The sequence below is a fragment of the Tinamus guttatus genome, unplaced genomic scaffold (genome assembly GCF_059628265.1).
Source record: "Tinamus guttatus ecotype Peru unplaced genomic scaffold, ASM5962826v1 Tinamus_guttatus_pri_ptg000497l, whole genome shotgun sequence".
NCBI lineage: Eukaryota > Metazoa > Chordata > Aves > Tinamiformes > Tinamidae > Tinamus > Tinamus guttatus.
The window spans coordinates 2696100-2714932 of record NW_028289031.1 but is presented as its reverse complement, the minus strand read 5'-3'; the positions used below and the strand labels follow the sequence as shown (position 1 = coordinate 2714932).

Sequence of the window (18833 nt, the reverse complement as noted above, 5' to 3'; positions counted from 1 at the left end):
CTCTGCTGCCCACACACCGCTGGCCCGGCAGCAGTGAAAGGAAGAAGTAGTAAACAAAATTCATGCCAGATTGAAAAGAAAGCCAAAAGAAAGTCACAGCCAGCAGTGAGCGGCAGCCCGCGCCTGGCCTGCAGCACAGGCGTATGCTTGCCTCGGTCAGCAAATCCTCACGGGCTTCCTTGCAGGCACACGGAGCTGCTTATCTTACCTGCCTCCTCATCTCACCCTCTTTAGTACCACTTCATCTGCTTTGCCTCAAAGTTGCAATCTAATTTTTGAGTTTTGTGTGCAATGTGCTTTTGTGTCTCTAATTTATCAGTGCCAAAAGATCCTCAGATGAGACAAGACCTACTTCATTTTACTCTATGAAATCATGTATTTGTGATAAGCTTTGAATTGCCCATCTTCTCTAGGGCTAAAATGTGGACACTGCAACTACATTTGAGGTAGGCTCTTTTGCTTCTTTTCAGAGATAATTCAGTTTTGCTTGTGGTGCTGTTGTAAGCCACAGTAATTCTTACAGATTCAGTGGAAAGTTCTGAACACAAATTCTGGCTTATTTATGCTGTGGAAGTCTGAAGTGAGGCCCAGACCAAGAAATGTTATGGGAGCAAGGCAAGGGGTGTAGTTGTTACCACATACCTGTCATTAGGGTATTAGCATCTTCTGGATTCAACACTAAGGTGATTTTTTTTTCCACTTTGGAAATCTGAAAACACAAACTGCCCTAAGAAGCCAATCAATTTTGACTGTTGATTTCTACTTTCAAAATGAAATGTTATGAAATACATTTGACAAGACAGAGATTTTTCACAAAATCTATGACTGGCTCAGACCTAGAATTTTATTCAATCCATTCAAAAAATAGACAGAACTATAAGGTGGCACATATTGTTGGAGAATACAAATGTCACATCTCTCATATGGTTTAATTTAAATCCATAGATTAAGACAGTGAAGTAATTGCCCCAGGTGACAAAGGAATTAAGGTTCTTCAGTGAAAGGACAAGTCTTCAGGTAAGCATTTGCACAAATGTTATCTGATTAAGCATAACTTTCTATTACCTATAAAAATATAAACAGCATTTCAAAATGTCTTTAAATATGTTAAGGTCATCTAACATGAGAATAATATACTGACAGAACACGGGGCCTGGGCATGTCAAATGACAATAATCCACATCCTGTCAAAACCAAAACAATGTTTTATGAGGCTCAAACACAGTGTAATGAGGCAACCAATATCAAACCTCCCATATGAATTCCTTTTTTTTTTTTTTTTGCTAATGTAGCAATGATTAAAAGCAAAGTAACAGAGTAATGTCCCTGGGAAGGTGCTCAGACCAAGGGCAACCCAACATCACACCTGTGCTACCTGCACGTTATTACTTTGCTACAGGTGACAAACAAGATGGGAGGATGAGTGCAAGTTACAAGGGCAGAACCTCAGCTTCCTGGACAGCACAGCGAGGAAGTAAAAGTAAGACCAAACAATATTTTCAAAGCACAACGAAACCAAAACAAGAAGGCCAACTTATAGGAAGAGTGGGATGCAGGCTGCCCCAGTACAGCTGTTGCAACCACCTATTTTCTAGGGTTACGGTCTGATACGCTAAATGGCTAATCACGGTTGCAAGGATTCCTTGGTTGAACATAGATGAAAATGTTTGACCACACTGAACACACTGGTCACAGCTCTAACTGTATAATTTCACTTCTTCCAACCCTAAACTTGTGTTGGAGCAGGTTCTCAGTCAGCTGTATGCTCGTATAGCAGTGCACTTGATGTAATTACTAGCATGGATGCCAACAACAGCTGATATTTTCTGATAAACTGATGTACAAGTGAGAAACAAACCTAAAGGAGAAGGGTCAGGTTTCGGATAAAGGTTGGACGTTTTGAACTTTGGACAAAGTGACAGGTATCTTTGATTCTCCAGGTGCTGGCGCTTTTGTGACTGGGTTGGCATGGGCTTTTATATCAGCTATTCTTTCTTTAAATCTTTGCTGGAGGTACTTTTCTTCTTTGGAGTAACTTTTAGCAAAAGCAGACAGCAGCAAACACATTGCCATGGTGGTCCCTCCAACACAGAACAGGATGGCACCCGCCAGCTTGCACACGTCAAGGGACCCATTAAACTGAACGGCACGGTTATCAACCACAACAAAATCATCCTCCCCGAGAGCTTCGATTTTTGGCGGCACGAGAAAACCAACGACAAGCACGGTCAAGCCTATCAGCATAAAAATCGTTCCGAAGATGAGTCCCACCTGTAAAACAGGAAATTTAATCATGAAGACGGCCTTTCAGTTAGCAAGCAGTACTGGAAAGCATTTAGGTTTTAGAGTCTGCAGCAACAGCTCTCAGTTCTAACAATACTGCTGTTTTTCTTTCAGGTCATACATGGCCTTACTAGAACTAGAAAATGTGGATAAACTATATTTTTGCAATCAATCCTTATATAAATCCAGGTGTACATTGGCATTTCTGGAAACAATGGCACATACATCTGTGAAAGCCTCTACACGGCATTTCATGTCCACACGGCCAGTCATAGAGAGGATCACAATTTAACTGCAGCTCTGTGTGATTAATTACTACTTTAGCTATAGGGTGGTGATTAGCACCACCCTTTCAGTCCTTGCTCATGGTCTATGCTGTACCCTTCACTTGTGTTTCTTTTCCTCCATAGAGTGTCATTCCCTTGCCAGGATGGAGGAGGTTGCTACAGCATGAGCCCATCACAAAGTATTTCTAGCACACTTTAACTGTTTGATTTTGAGGGGATGGCCTTACTTTGAGTGGAAGGGTTGGATCAGATCACCACCATGGTTATCTCAGTTATTCTCAGATTTTGTTAAGCTTCCTAACCTTAAGGAAAAGTCTTACTGCTTTCTCGATGGCTGCGTCACATGCTCCCAGTGTCACTGCTCTTAATCCACCATTGTTATTCCTAATAACTTGAAGAGATCATTGCAGGTGGGAACAGAGGTAAATTATCCCTTTGGTGTTACAGGCAGGGATACCAAGACAAGACTATTGACTTTGGATGTTTCAGTGACACGGCTCCTTGTAACAGAGAAACCAGAGCATCCAAAGACCCAATAATCTGATACGCCTTGGTAAAAGAGCCATTCCCAGGAGGATGGTTGATCACTCATCTCATGGAAAACTGAGCAACAGAAGGTCTTTCTGGGCCAAAGTAACTAGTTACACATGAAAATCTCAACATGGAGGAGTTTCTGCCTACAGTTACCAGCAATGGGCAGTACCTTCCAGGACGTGGCGCTCCATCTGCTAGGCGATCTCTGGATCTGAAAATCATCCTCGTACTCCCAAATCGAGGCCGTGCAGTCCTCGTAGAACTGATGCAGGTAGGACCGAACCCCATAGCGCTGGTGACCTCCCTCAGTGCTGCCCTGCGCTTGCTTGGAGCCGCAGATGTCAGCATAGGAGCTCATCCTTCCTACCTGCAACCAAGAGTTTCATTAAAAAAGACCCACCTCGTTAGTGATGCTGCAGAAGAGCAAACCTGCAAGTCTTCCAAACTGCCAGGTAAGGTTTTTTAATCTCTGTTTTTGCCTGAGCCTTTGAATTGTGGGACTAGGCACGGACAGAAGTCTAGCCATGCTGAAGCTGTATAAACCCTGTGCTTAAACATGGCTAAGTGAAAATAAAAAAGGTGAATGCTCCACCAACACGGTGACCTGCTTGCCAGGCAGAATGACACGCAAACACCAAGCCAGTGGCAAATTGTGGCTCCACAGGAGAAGTCTATGCCCAAGCTCACACTGACATGTTTTTAAACTAGAATTTTCCCTACCAGGAAAAAGGCTGACAATGTTTCTATTCTTTCCTCTTCATCAAAACTCTGCTAATACACACACACACACAAATCCGTATTTAACTATGCAGGTCCCAGGCCTGAACAACCTTGCATTAAGTTTGATGCTACTGAATTCATTAAAGTATTACTAGCCCCTTAAAAAAATGCCTGAGGTCAATGCAGGTCAGCGTTATTTAAGAACTGATTTCTTTTTAAGGAGTTAAAAATAGTCTTTGTCCAGTGGGGACTGCTAATGAGTACTTGCACCAGAAAGTCACAACTCACTTTATACTAGCTTCACACAGTTCCCTAGATTACCAAACCACTGCAGTGAAGTTAATGGCAGCCAGCATAGCATGTTTTGAAGAGAAATCATGGAAAACTTCACGATTAAAAGAAAGAATAACAAAGTGATACTCAGTAAAAATGAGAAATGGCTTGACCTATAAAAATAGTATTCTGAAGCCTTTTCAATGTTGTGGAAGGAGGTAACTGCTGTCTGCATCCATTCTATAGATAGGCAAGGGAGAGAGGAATTGTGTGGGGAATTTGGCAAGAATCATCATAAATGAGTATAGTGTCTGGAACCGAACCCAGAAAATGTAATTTATCATAACTGCCTCAGCGCTCACGAACAGGCTTACTCAGCCAAAATGTACCTCAAGGATAGCACATAATGATAGTTTATGTCCATACACCTGAAAGCGCTTTTGGTTCATTTTAAGCAAGCATTATATTTCCCACATCTCAAAGAGCAGGAAATAAAGCAGTCAACAAAAGCTCTACGGAAGAGCATTTTCTTTATCCTCACACCAACCCCAGTCCCTTAAAGAAGTTATGTTTAATTCCCTGCCAGCTTGGGTTACTCGGGGAAGCACACTTGGCACCGGGCACGGGGAGAAGGGGCAGGGTTTTCTCTGGGTGTAGGTGCCTTCGTGAGGTCAAGGCTCCAGAGAAGGGCCTGACCTGCTATGACAAGGTCTGCCATGACCAGCCAGCCTAGCCCCTTGAAGGTCATTTGTGCTGCAGTCAGTTTTAGAGCTTATTTCTTCAGGATTCTGGAAAACAAGTGAAGCCGCTACGGAATGCAAACCAGTAAGTCCCATATACTAAAATTATATATATAATCACATACATGTATATTATAAAGTTGGAAAAACTCAACATAAAGAGAGTTTTTTTTCTCTCAATGAAGAGAGAGATAGAAAGGTTTGGTGTTTCTAATGCCTTGATGAGGAATTCACCTGTGAGAATGATAGAGCCTGGAATCACACAGCCTCTTTACCAATTTAAAATAGGAGTAGATGCTTGTGGTCAGGAATATGAGCCAACTGCTAAGAGCCCATGAAACTGAACATGAATCAAAACAAAAGAATGATCTTTTGGTCAAGAGTAGTTGGAGCATCAAGTAGAATCACCCTTTAAAATTAAAGGGGGGGGGGGGGGGGGGGAAAAAAAAAGTAGATGTTGCCAGCATCATTAACTCTTTTCAAGGACTCCATTATGTTACTCCTACTGCACATACTTTTTTTTTTTTTTTGGGAAGACTCCTGCACTTATGATGATGAATAATCTCCCACTTTGCGTCCCTTGGAGATGAGGGAAGCAGGCTTCCCACCCCTGGATGGCTCATTGAAGCAGCCTGGTAATTTAGCTCGAGTCTGTCTCTTCTCTCAGCTGCAGCAGAGCCAGTGCTGTGGTTCTGGCTATACAGGAACGAGGCAGAGGAAATGAAACAGTCGTGAGAAAACGGTTCTCCATAAACATGAGGGAAACGTGTGTCACAGCGTCAGCTTACACAGGATGAATAAATATTGCAGTAGCTACATCCTTGGAGTGTTGATGTGTATTTGTTTCACCTTTCTGGCTGAGAAACTGAAAGCTCAAATGTTGGGAAACTTTCACTGAAAGGAGAGAATCGCTGCCACCCAGATCTGCATTATGTATGAGCTCAAAAGAGGCATGTTGGCCCCGGAAAGTGCTTTATCTTTGGAAGTTTTCTGCCACTGAAGCTGGAGATGCCTGGGAACATGTGGGATGCAGGATCACAGCTTCCGAGTGCAGAGTAGTGCTCCCCTGGCAACTTTAGTTTCCATGGCAAAAGCTGCCCTCTGTTTACCTTGAGCTTTACTATTCTCCACTGACCCAGAGAGATGTGACCCGCTTGGCAAACAGGCGGGCAGGAGAGGCGAGCACGACCCGAGAAAAACTACCCCAAAAAGCGAGACTGGGAGCTCTGCGGAGCGCAGGCGACGGGCGGCCAAGGGCAGGACGCGGGGAACGCCGCCCTGGGCACTCCGTGTCCCCCACCGCCGTCCCCGACACCCCGCGTCCCCCACCGCCTTGCCCGCACCGACCCCACCGCGCAGGGCCGCGCTGCCCCCGGATCGCGCTGGGGAAAGGGAGGTCCCCATGGAGGGCGAGCACCGCACCGAGGGGCGCATCCCCGGGACGGCTCCAGCTCCCGCCGCGGCAGCTCCCCAGCCCGACGCGAGCCCCGCGGCAGCGACCGGCGCCTCCTCGGCGAGGGGCTGTTCGGGGCCCGGCGGCCCCGCTCCGGGGTGACCCGAGCCGCCGTCCTCCATTTTGTGCGGGGGGGAGGAAGGAGGGAGCCGCCGACCGGGGGGGGGGTCTCGCCCGCGCCCCCCACGGCCCCGCGGGGCATCAGCAGAGACCCGACCCGATCCAGCTCGGCCCGGCGCTGCCCCCGCGGGCGTTACCTGCGCCTCCCGCCGCGGGCGGCGGCGGAGCGAGGGCGGCGGCGCTAGCTGCGGCTCCGCGGGCCCGGCCCCATGTCCGCTCTGCGCCGCGCGGCGCCGCGCCGGCCCCAGACGCGCCGTCTTATGGCGCGCCCGGGGCGCCGCGCGCGCCGTGCCTGCGCACTGCGCCCGCCGCCCGCGGGGCCCCGCCGCGGGGCGCCGCCACCGCCCGCGCCCGCCGCGGGCCCCGCCACATGGGCGTCCCCAGCTGTGGGGCTTCCCCGTCGGCCACCCCCATTGCCCTCCCCATCGGTCGGAGCTCTCCCGGATCAGGGGGCCTCCCTCGATTTGCATCCTCCATCTGTTGTCCCCCCCGGGGTGGTCCTCCCCCCCATCATTGTGTCCCCCGGCATTGGCGGGTCCCCCCCTGCATCAATAGTTCCCCCATATTGGCTGGTCCCCCCCATAGACACCCCACATTGGTGGGTGCTCCCCACATTGGAGCCCCCCTCCATGAGTGGGTCTCTCCCACATCGGCAGACCCCCACACGGCTGCCCCCTCAGGTCAGGTACAAGTAGGGACCACTGCTGCACCCATGGCGGGGGGCACCTGGCTGCTGAGGTGTCCACCAGGATGACAAGGGTGCTCGTGTGTGGGGCGAGTGTCGGGGGAGCCGTGGAGGGTCAAGGCGCTCCCTAAACACGGCCTCCACCCACTGCTCCTTTGGAGTCCTTGCTAGCGTTGCATCTGTGGCCGTGTGCGGGGGCACCCGCGTTTCATGTTTCATTTATCCACGGGCGGGAAGCAATGAAGGTGGGTACTGCCCTGGCTCCCAGCTGCGGGAGCCTCGCAGTGCCCGTGTGGGTCCGTGGGGCTCAGCCCCCGGCTCACAGACAATAGACGGAGAGACATCATCAAGGTGACCCCTGGGTTACAAAGAATAAGGCACAAAGATCTCGGGGAAAAAAAAATCCCAATCAGAGACCAAAGTGAAGATCCAGATCTAACAACAGGTTGTTAGCAGGAAGGTGACTTCAAGTGAGCAAGTCTGGGGAATTGGGAAGTCTCCTGAAGGAGGTTTAGAAAACATGACAAGGCACTCAGAGCTGGAGCTCATGAAGCAACATGCAATTTCTCTGAAAAAAAAAATAACATCAAGGGAAAGAACTGAACAGATAGTGCCAGAAAAGAATGCTAAAGGATCTGGGACTTTTTAAAATGCGCTGTGCTGAAATACATACGAAAATATGTCTATATATCTACGTCTGTCTATATATGTCTATATATCTAGATATCTAGATATCTTCTATATCTAGAAAATATATCTATATATCTATCTATATATCTATGTGTAATTGCACGTAGGGAAAATGGAAGTGCATTAAAGCAAAATGGGCTAATATTAGCCAAAGGAAAAACAAGCACTTTTTAAAGTGCTTAAATCATTGTTATATATATTTATATAAATCTGAAATTAATGATGTTGTTTTAAACAATCTTGTTTTAAAAAACTGCATTTGCAGACAAAAGGAAGTTCGGGCAATAGCAAATTGTAAATTATAAAAATAGCTATTAAAAGGAGCAAGTAAGGAGTTATGTTTGGAGGGAAAATGCTGATTTAGGTAGATATCATTTTCTTCTTCCGTAACTGTTATGTCTTTCTCGTTTCAGATAATGAGTAATCACAAAAGTGGTTCCCCTGACCTGAGTAGAGCCACTTCCAGAGCAATTCAGTGAGCATCATGATCATATCCATAGCCCTGGGCAACAAATAGGGCATGAAACTGGCAATTGTTGGTGAAAAATGGGGAGAGGGTGATGGAAGTGACAAATGAAAGCAGGATGCAGAATATCAGTCTTAACAAAAGAGATATTTTGGCTATTTGTCCTGAAAGACTAACACCTGTTTTTTTATCTGGTATCACAATTAGGGATGAATACTGCTTTACTCCAAATGAAGTAGATGAGTCCGCTCTCTTTCTCTCTCTCCCTATATATATAAAAGCAGTATCTACATGAATCTACATGAATCTACAGCTCTTTTCACAGAGCAAGCTACTTCTGATTATTTACTTGTAACAGAAGAAGTAAATATAAGGAATAGGAAATACCTGTTTTGGTCTAGTACAATTTTCATTTCTGAGAAGGAAGTAATATGCTCAGTGAATAAAGACAGAAATTAGTATTTATAACAATGGGGACATTTACAGTAAGAGTAAATATGGTCCACGAGCTCCAAGCCCTTCAGTTTAATACTGGAAGTATTAATCTTCTCAGAAGTTGCTTTCAGTGTACAGGTGGATGTAGCTGTGCTTTGGGTGGGGGGGAATGATATTTTTCAGACATACATCTGCAACTGCATTGTGTCAACAAGAGACCATGGTGGTGTTTCATTGCCTTTGAGTTCCCTCCCGTCCGGTCTGCCTGCCCTTACTAAAGAGTGAAACAGCTGTTGGTAACTGTTGACGTTGGTAGTTGACTTTTGCTGAAGTTGCTAGGTTTCACTATTCTCATCTCTATCCCTTGGGACAGAGCATACCAGATGAACTGGAAGATGGATGTATTTTGGAAGGACAGTCCCTTGGGGCTAAGAACTGAAGGAAGGAAGCCAGAGAACGTATGGGAGGAAGCAAGAGATATTCATTGTGAACTGCAGACTCCACGTGAGATGAGAACTGAGCTTGAAGCATGGCTGATCTTGGTTAGGAGAGATGTCAAAGAGGAATATGAACATCTCGTTCAATCTTGAAAATTTTTGCATCGATGTAAAGATTTCCTAGAAAGCTGATATCTATCACCCACAGTATGACTCATCATGTGAGGACATGAAGGACCTCCTTTTTTCCTGATTCTCATCTTCTGTTTTTCACCAGACTTAGACTGTGTTTATATTGAAGGCTTCAGCTAGGAGTGGCACAGAGAGCCGTGTGATCTGCCTCAAGCTGTAGACGTTGTTAGCATGATTTATTCCCCTGTGAAGAGGGAACTTAAGCCTCGTACTCTCCATAAGCTTCCACTTGACTCTGCTAAAGGTTTCTGCAGGGCAACAGTGAGCACGCTGAGGAAAAAATACCCTTTTGTCAAGAACTTTGGTAGGTGGTGTTATTGGTTGCCATAGAGTTTATAGGCCTTTCCCTCTTACTGAGAGGTGAAGTGATTATAGTGTCTAGACTGGTGAATGCGGCTTAGTTAACTTCTGGGAGCCTGTGCTGAATGCAAGGAGTTACAGCTTCCGGGAAACATGTCTTTCTCTTGTAGCAAAACACTGCAATTAGTATGAGAGTCATGTTTACTGTGTTGCAGATATCTATCAGGATTTGCTTAATGGCACTGGCAGGCTTCCAGGGGCCGTTCTGTTTCAACTGCAGCAGAAAGCCTTGGCCGGAATGGCTCTGCCATAATGATGGTATTGGCACCTTTGCCTGTCCTTCTCTTCCTGCACCTTCACCTAGACAGAAAGTCCAACAAAGCTCCCACTTCTTGGATATAACTTCAGGTGACTTAGGGAGTTTAAAACTATGCTTTTTTGAGCAAAATGAAGTGAAAATATTTGAAAAAAAATGCCTCTTTCCACAGAACCGTGTAGGGCATCACACCTCCAACTCCCTCTATTTTTATAGGGAAACCTGAACTGCAAGTCATGTCCATATCCACACCCAAATGGCTTCCATGTTTGTGTGCAAAACAATTCCATGTGTATAAACTTCTCTGGACTTCCTCTCTGGCAAAGAGCAATACATTGGTGGTAGCTTAATGATATCTGTCCTCACAGAATCACAGAGAGCAGCTCTGGCATCTAAAGTTGACTCAACTCTTCCTCCTCACTGTAAAAGGGCAAGAGGAGAGAGATGAGAGAGCTCCTTATACTGCCTAAGTGGCCAAAGGAGGCCGTGAGGAACAGGAGCTAATAGCCATCATCTGCTGTGCTTGTGGCTCCGAGTCTCCTGCAGAGCTGTTGCTGCAACTCAGACAGTGCCTCTAAGGGAGCAGAAACTTTGAACAGGAGTGGGACAAAAAGGCAGAGCTCAGCCCGGGTCTGTGAAGCCCTTTACTACCACCTGGTGTGCTTTCTGCTCCCAACATGGCAGTTCAAAATGTCTAGCAGAGGCTGTGAGGAGAAAGGTGGCAGTTTCTCATCCCCTTCCCTTGTCCCTCTCATGTGACATTCACAGTAGATGCTCCTCGTCTGAAGTCCTGTAGCCACTCTGTTTTCTGATAGCAGAACTCAGAGGACAAATCCAAAGCTGTAACATGTGCATCTTCAACATGGAGGGCCATCTTTAAGGACAGAGCCTACCTCCATGAACACACAGCCATCCCATTTCAGGCAGGTTGCCTGCCTCTCATCTGCCCGAAATGAGAGTGCTTTTTCTCTTCCAGATCCTTTTGCAGCAATATCTGGTGAGGAAGCTTGTCTCTGTGGGAGGTCCCCACTGCCATCTGCCCTATAAGCTGACTTGAATTAAATACCTAGAGTACCTGTCACTTTCTTTCCTATAATATGAGACTACCTTTTGATAGACTGTATCATCCTCTAGCTGTCTTAAGAGCTCTCCCTCTACAGACATTGAAGGAGCTCCCACAGGCCACTACTACTCAGCTGCAACACTGTCTTCATTTCATTGCTTCTTAAAAAGAGGATTTCATTTACTAACATTTCTAATGTGGAGGGTAACTAATGAATGGAAAGGGTTTTTTTTTTTTTTTTTCCTTCAGACTCTAGAGAGATTATTGCCCTTATTGCCCTTCCTGTTTTATCTCAGGTAATTCAGCTGCTAATACTGCTTGGAAATCTAGGCTTGACTACTTGTTATTCAAGTATTGCTGAATTTGAAATATTGCTATATTTCCTTGAGAAAGCTATGGCTAGCAAATATTACTAACTGTGATAATTTTTCATATTCTGCCATCACCATCTTTGTATGTAGATTTGTCTTTGGAGTAATAAATACAGAAAGTGCTTTCTTGACAATTGAAATCATAAATCTAGGTGCCTGTTCTGTCTTACTTTGAAAAATATTTGAACTAGGTATTGCTAGGACTCTCTTCCGTTCATATTGATACTAGTTGATTTGAATATTCTGATACCAGGCCCACCTAGAAAAGTGAGAGGATGAATATTTGCCCACGATGAGATGTTGTGCAAAGAGAACTAAGAATGAGAAATAAAAGTAATATCAGGTGCTTCTCTTTACTGAGAAAACATTTTCATGCATAAGATTTGTGTTTCCAGAGTTCATCATGAAACCTGTCTGCTCTTAGGCATAGTTGATTCCAAATAAACTCGAAGATGCAGTGTGCCAACAGTATTTTGACTTGAAGTCTGGCTTCACCAGGCAATATCCCTTAATTTAGATCCAAGTGAACCCCAAATGTGGCATTTTCTAGAAGTGTCAAGTATTGGACAGCACAAGTATGCAGTAATAAGATTTTTATTTTCAGCAGATAATACTACCACTAGACGGCTGTGTTGTTTTAGAATATACTGTATGTAAGAGTCACGAGGAGCTTGTGTTAAATTTATAAAAATTGGTTTCTCTGGGGAGGTGTCATTCAAAATCATTGGCAGGTGGGGGAAAACTACTTCAGTTTTAGAAATTCCACCTGCTCAGTTTTCTAAAAGGGAGATGTGATGTAAGATATTTTCAAGTGCTGAACATCCTTGGTCAAGCGCAGACTTTCAAGAGGGCACAGCTCCCAGTGAGACACCTAACTAGCGGCCAAGTTTTTAGGAGTACTTCACTGTAGCTGTTACATGAGTAAGTCACTCTGCTTGAACGAGTTACTGCACATCAGATGAGTTACTCTTGCTGGCTGTGTCCAAGTCTTGTGGCTGCGAGGCAAAATGTGTGTACCAAAGCTTCATTCATTGACTGTTTTGCATGTCTGTGCTTTCTGTTTCCATATGTGAGGTTGCTGAAGACACTCAGTTCTTTTGGACACATGCCCATGTATTTTGCTGCCCACATGGAAACAGGAGCTTCTGGAAACTTGAATTCCGCTATGAATGCTGAGGGTCACAGGAGTAAATGCTGTCAGAATGTCCTGAAAACATAGTATTTCATCTGGCTGATCACTATTCCAAAAGTCCATTATGCTGTTTCCTATCAGCTTTCTGTAAAGTGAATGACTTTTATAATGCAGTCATTGTAAGTATATAAAATAATCACTGTGCGGTTGGTCTCTCTCTCTTTATGTACAACCTGAACATCAACAACACAACCGTGTGAAGGTAGCACACAAACGTGCTTTTGATTAGCGTGTTTTTGATTAGCGGACCAAAGATGGCAAGGATGTTGTTATTGCCCATGAATACTGACTGTTATCAGCCTCCATTTAGCAGATAGAAATTGCATTATGTAGAAGATGCCATACAAACCTCAGTGCAAAAGCACCTTTGGTTTCAGTTATTTGTTTTTCATAGAATCATAGAATGCTTAAGGTTGGAAGGGACCTCTAGAGGTCATCTAGTCCAACCCCCTCCTGCACACGCAGGGTCACCTAGAGCACGTGGCACAGGACTGCATCCAAGCGGGTTTTGAAGATCTCCAGAGAAGGAGACTCCACAACCTCTCTGGGCAGCCTGTTCCAGCACTCTGTCACCCTCACTGTTAAAAAAAATTTCCTAAGTTCATGCGGAACTTTTGGTGCTTTAGTTTGTGGCCATTACCTCTAGTTCTGTCAGTGGCCACCACTGAAAAGAGGCCAGCACCATCCTCCTCGCTCCCTCCCTTGAGGTACTTATAGACACTGATTAGATCCCCTCTCAGCCTTCTCTTCTCCAGGCTGAACAGGCCCCGCTCCCTCAGCCTCTCCTCATAGGGCAGATGTTCCAGGCCCCTGATCATCCTTGTAGCCCTGCGCTGGACTCTCTCCAGCAGCTCCACATCCCTCTTGCACTGTGGGGCCCAGAACTGGACACAATACTCCAGATGCGGCCTCACCAGGGCTGAGTAGAGGGGCAGGATCACCTCCCTCGACCTGCTGGAGACGCTCTTCTTAATGCAGCCCAGGATCCCATTGGCCTTCTTGGCCATGAGGGCACACTGCTTTTTGTTGTCTAAAACAGTGTAATTGCCCTGTAATTGTAATGTAATTAGTTGCTGTATCATGTGCATACCCACCACTGATTGTCTGTCAATCTGTGTATTCTGTTCAGAAAATACTGCTGGAGTTTAGTGAGGAAGGTTGAAAGTCGCTTTCCAAAGAATTACTTCCCTGAAAGGGTTGAGGAAGAATAGAAGAACGCTGGGTTGGCTCTTGAAGTAACCAACTATATAATTGCTTTCAAGAGGACTCGTATCAAATTTCACCCAAAAAGCAGCATGTATACTGTTATGGGTATACTCTTATGTTATACTCTCTTTAAAAAGAAAAATATCCTAACCACCATCTGAGGAGAACACACACTTATTCACATGGTTTATAGATGTAAATGTGTCAAATCTGTCCAAGGTGTTTGAACAAAGGCACGAGGGAAATGTTATTTTCTTTTTAGCCATCCCAGTGAGAAGTCCATCTGTTCAGCCTTTGACCCCGATGAACTTTTGGATGGCATCGATCAATGGAATTGCAGACAGATACCATCAAAAGAACTAAAGGCAATCTATGATTTCTGATCTGAAATGTAACTGAGGTTCTGTAGTGCTAAGTATACCTTAGTTAATTAATGAAGATCAAAAGCAACCAAGCACCAATTGCAGGCAGCCCAGTTCTTCTCTTGAGGTAACCTGGGAGTGAAAATAGTAACTGTGCGCTCCCTGATTTATTCTCAGTGGCTCTGGTGAGAATATCGTCCTTTTGACATTATGCCCCAATTGCACACAGGCCATTTAAAACATTGCTGTATTGTGAAAATGTCACAGAGACAAATCAGTTGATGTAAATCTTCTGCTGGTGCCTGCAGAGCTTTAAATCTTTTCTTTTGAATCTATCTTTAACCATATTTCACAGGGATTGTGGTGCTCGCCCTTATTTGAGCTACTTCAGTAGAGGCCCTTTCTAAAGTTTTTTACATTACCACAAAGAAACTTGATTGATATTTTTTTCCCAGATTCCCCTGCTTCAGTTGTTCCCCAAGGATGAATTATCATCACTTATCTTAACTAATATTGTTTCACTTACAAGAAAGCATAATAATCACTAACATACTTGAACAGAGTAGAATAAAGGTTATGTGCAGATTTCAGGAGAATATAAGGGTCTGCTTACAAAAATCTGCTTCACTGCCTCCTTTCTGGTGCCCACTTGCTTTAATCCAGTGTGAAAAAGAATTACATTCCAGATACCTCTGCAGAACTACTTGTAATATTTTTTGTTCTATGCCTTTATTTAATAGCCTGCTCAGGACAGCTACTTACTGCAGGTGTTTGGTGGAGCAGAGGTTAAAGACCAAGGCCCAGATCTTCAAATCTGCTTTGGGATCTACTTATTCTTGCATCTACATCTCACTGGTTCAAAGGGAATGAATCCCTCTGTAACCAATGAGATGTAGTTACCTAAATAATACTTTCCAGTGCTTTTTATTTTTTTTCATCCTAGGGAATAAATATATATATTTTTTATCACTCTGCACTCTACAGTGCTTCATTATTACTACTCCTGCTAATTAATAATAATAATACATATTATTATCTTCCTTGGTGATACAATGTTGCGTAACTAATGCAACTGACAGGTTTGGTGGGTAGTCACATAGCTTGGAATCCTCCCTGTGTCACCCAGTACACCTTTTAAATTGGCTAGTTTTAGGGGTTTTAATGAAACCCTAATGCTCTACAGTTACAGGTGAAAAAATATCATCTTCTCTTCATGACTGATGTTCCTGGCATTCAGAAATCCACCTTGAAATCCCTTTACATATAAGTTTCAAGGCTGAAAGATAGCCTGACACTTTTCTGTTCAACATCGCCTAACCAAGCATAGTAACTCTATGTTCTAAATCTTTTTTCCAAGTTTTGGAATTAGTTTTACCTACTACCTAAATGAACACATGGTTTTATTTTGACAGAGATAGGAAAGGAGGTTTTTTTTATCAAGTTCAATGCAGAAAGAAGAAAGAATTCAAAGAGAAAAAAAGGATTCTGAAAAATGTTTTGATAAAACATATTACTCAAAATGAAATATACTAAGTCTGTTTTTGAAATGTCAAAACACATTTCCAATAATCATTTAATTTCAATTAATCCCTTGATTGAAAGGATTGAATTAAAGGATTAATTGAAATAGAAGCGTCAAATGTTTTGTTTAAAAATGATTGAAGATGGAGGGAAAAAAAGCTGAAACAAAGAAATTCTCCCTCATTTTGTGATCATTCAAAATAATATGTTTTTTTGTAGCCAAATGAAGCTTTAGAGCACTTTCCTGACTCAGTGGAAGGATCTTGCTGTTGTAAAGGTAGATCTTGGTCATTATCTGTTTAATGACATTGAACTAGATGATGGCTTTTATTGGGGAAGCTTTTTAGTTGATGTGTATCTTTTTCATTGCTATGATCAACATTGTGGCTGTTGTAGTAGAGGCTATTTCTGATAGTTAATGACTATAATCTAAGAGAAAATAAAGTATTGTGATAAAGGGGTTCAAAGCTAATACAATGCTAATGCAGGCTAGAAATAAGGAACATTATTCTAACTGTAAAGTTAAGTAATTGTCTTACCAATTTGACTAGGAGCGTGCTAGATTCCTTATCATTCATTTTCTAAGTAAAAATTGGCTGTCTTTTTGGAAAATACATAAATCTACAGGAAATAATAGGCTTAATTCAGAAATTGCCTGAAATCTTATAGCCTGAATATGCAGAAGATACTCATGTGCTTTTCAGTATCATCTAATAGAGGGTAATACCTCTTGATACCTAATGGGCAACCACGAAGCCCCAGTGAAGTCAATAACAAAGTTTGTCAGAATTTCAACAGAATTAACATTTCACTACTGGTGCAGCCGTATTTCTCCAGTTTAAGTGACTGTGTGGGATAAAATCTTCTTGCTTGAAACTTAATTGTATGGTTTGGGGTGGTAGACTTCCTGGGTGACTGTTGAAGCACCAGAATTTAAATGCAAATTAGCATTTCAAAATAGAACTGTTTTATTTCTTTGTGATAGATCAGAAAGGGAGAATGGGCTTAATAGAAAACTCAATTAAAATCTGTTGTCATGATGGCTTAAGGGCCTCCTGATTACATCTTTAGCACAGCTGTGCCCTTTGACTTCCAGTTAATAGGTATTTAATCAATTAGGCTATTTAAACCCAGCTTTGGCAGTACATTCTGATGAGAGTGATTCAAACCTGTTGCTGGGGTTGGCACCAGCACCTTCTTTCCTGGTAAAGTCAATGTAAGAGCTCTAGGACTATGCAGTGGTGAGTGAAGGGTAGAGCTGGGCATCAGAACTTTCTGTTCTTTCCTCTTTGCTGTGTAATGTGTCTTAAACATTTTCTTAAGCCTCAGCTTATATTCCATAATGAAAACTAAAAGGTAAAGTTCCTTCAAGATTCATTTTTCTCCCTTAGAGTGCTTCCTCCTTTGGGATGAAAGGAAGCTTGTTCTGTAGTTGCATGAGTCAGCTCTAATGTTATGTCCTTTGAGTCTGTGAAGCTGATAAGCCACCTCTCAAGGAATAATGATGGTAATGTAAGCTCTCAGGGTTCCTTACTGCTATATACACATGCACATAGCCCTGAATAGCAAGTGGCCCAGAAATGCCACAGTAGAGAACTGGGGCTTGCCAGCACCTTTGAAGGTTTACTGCTTCCTCCATCTGCTACTGCTGTAGTCTCCTCTCTTGGGATACAGTTTATTTTGACTCTTAAACCTATAGTCGTGCAGTAGTCTTCTTCAGAGGAAAGCCTTGATATAGAAAGGGCAGCAGGGAAGTAACTGTACTGGTATCTGCTTGCTTTAGTAATGTAAGGATGTTTCTCTTTTATGTTTTTGTATTTTTCTTTTGGTGGTCTGTATAACTTTCTTCCCTTTTCTCCCTAATGAGAAGAATCAACCCAACTCTTGTAGGAATGTTTTCTTTGGGGGCAGGGGAAAGTAAAATTTTATTTAAGCCATGATATCCTGTTCTCCTTGGGAAACTACAAGGCAGACTAGGGGAAAAACTCCAATGAAACCTGTTAGTGATAAGACAAATCAAGTTCTGCCATAAGTTATTTTATTATACCCTGTTTTTTTATAGGCTTCTAGTGTTTTTGTTCTTTGCAGCATGCAAAATGACAGTATTTAGGTTGCTTCATTTATTATGGTCACGGTTATGAAGTTGCACTCTTCTGTCCACTGCTCTTTCATCTGAGAACATGTAGGAACCTGGATGGCACTTTCTAAGAAGATGTCTTGGAAATGATGAAAATAAGATGTGCTCGTGAAGCTTTATTTCTTAGTCCTGAGGGTATCTGAGAACCTACCATTTAAAAAAAAGGTTATCTTGGTCTTCTGCAACGTTCACCTGCATAGTGCCTTTAGTAGATTTTATGTGAGGTAAGACTCCAATAGATAGAGGGCGATGGAAATAGGGCTAAGTGTGTTTTTTATCTGGTGAAGGATTCCAGGCCAATGGATTTGGAAACTTGAATCAACCTATAAGTTGCTAAGTTACCTGATTATTTGCCCTTGCATACCTCTTATACACATGGATATACATCTCCTCGTTACACACTAGCAACTCTACAGTTTCACAGAAAAGCAATTCCTGAAGGAATAGGAGGCAATGATCAAAGCTGAAATCAAGTCCTTTTAAAATTTTTGGAAATATCTCTGGACTCTGCTGTTCTTGGACCAGGAAATGAGTTAGGGATGAGCCATGGCATTTTCATTTTATTTAACTGAGATAGTGGTTCCTGTAGATGAAGGTGATTTGTGCTCAGCCTACTAAGTTGTGTTCCTAGCAGAGCATTCTCTGCTCCTCAGCATCAACACTATCTGTTCTAAATTTCTGCTATATTTCAATGAAACTATTTTTTTCATTATCACCTAAATGAATTTTGTGTGTGTGTGGCTCTGCTTCTGGATCGTGTGTGTGTGGCTCTGCTTCTGGATCGTGTGTGTGTGGCTCTGCTTCTGGTATTTCTTTATCCTGTTGTTGCAGGTACCTTGGAAAAGTAGAAAATGATGCAACTCCTTACATGAAAATACTTTCATTAATGTTTGAGTTTTTTGTCTTTGTGTTTTGATACTCTTGTCTATTTCCCATGTAAAAAAACAAATATTGTGAAGATAGTGATGTCTCATGAATACTCTGAGATATGCTTTTTGGGCCATTTAAAAAAAAAAAAATTCCAGGATATTTGCTAGCTCTTAAAAATGT

The 18833-nt window shown here is 43.2% G+C and overlaps 1 protein-coding gene across 1 annotated transcript; it reads right to left on the bottom strand.

Moving 5' to 3' along the window:
• Positions 1 to 1835: 1835 nt before the first annotated feature.
• Positions 1836 to 3475, bottom strand: NRSN1 (neurensin 1). Its single transcript, XM_010211287.2, has 2 exons — positions 3274 to 3475; positions 1836 to 2271 (listed from the first exon to the last, which is right to left on the bottom strand). Exons 1-2 carry the CDS (start codon positions 3460 to 3462, stop codon positions 1873 to 1875), a joined length of 588 nt encoding a protein of 195 aa, XP_010209589.2. The 5' UTR covers positions 3463 to 3475; the 3' UTR covers positions 1836 to 1872.
• Positions 3476 to 18833: the final 15358 nt, after the last annotated feature.

Excerpts from the sequence above, each read along its gene's own strand:
- NRSN1 (XM_010211287.2), bottom strand. The coding sequence starts at position 3,462 with ATGAGCTCCTATGCTGACATCTGCGGCTCCAAGCAAGCGCAGGGCAGC. Across the intron at positions 2,272-3,273 it reads GGAGCGCCACGTCCTGGAAG|GTGGGACTCATCTTCGGAAC; the intron begins GTACTGCCCATT and ends CCTGTTTTACAG.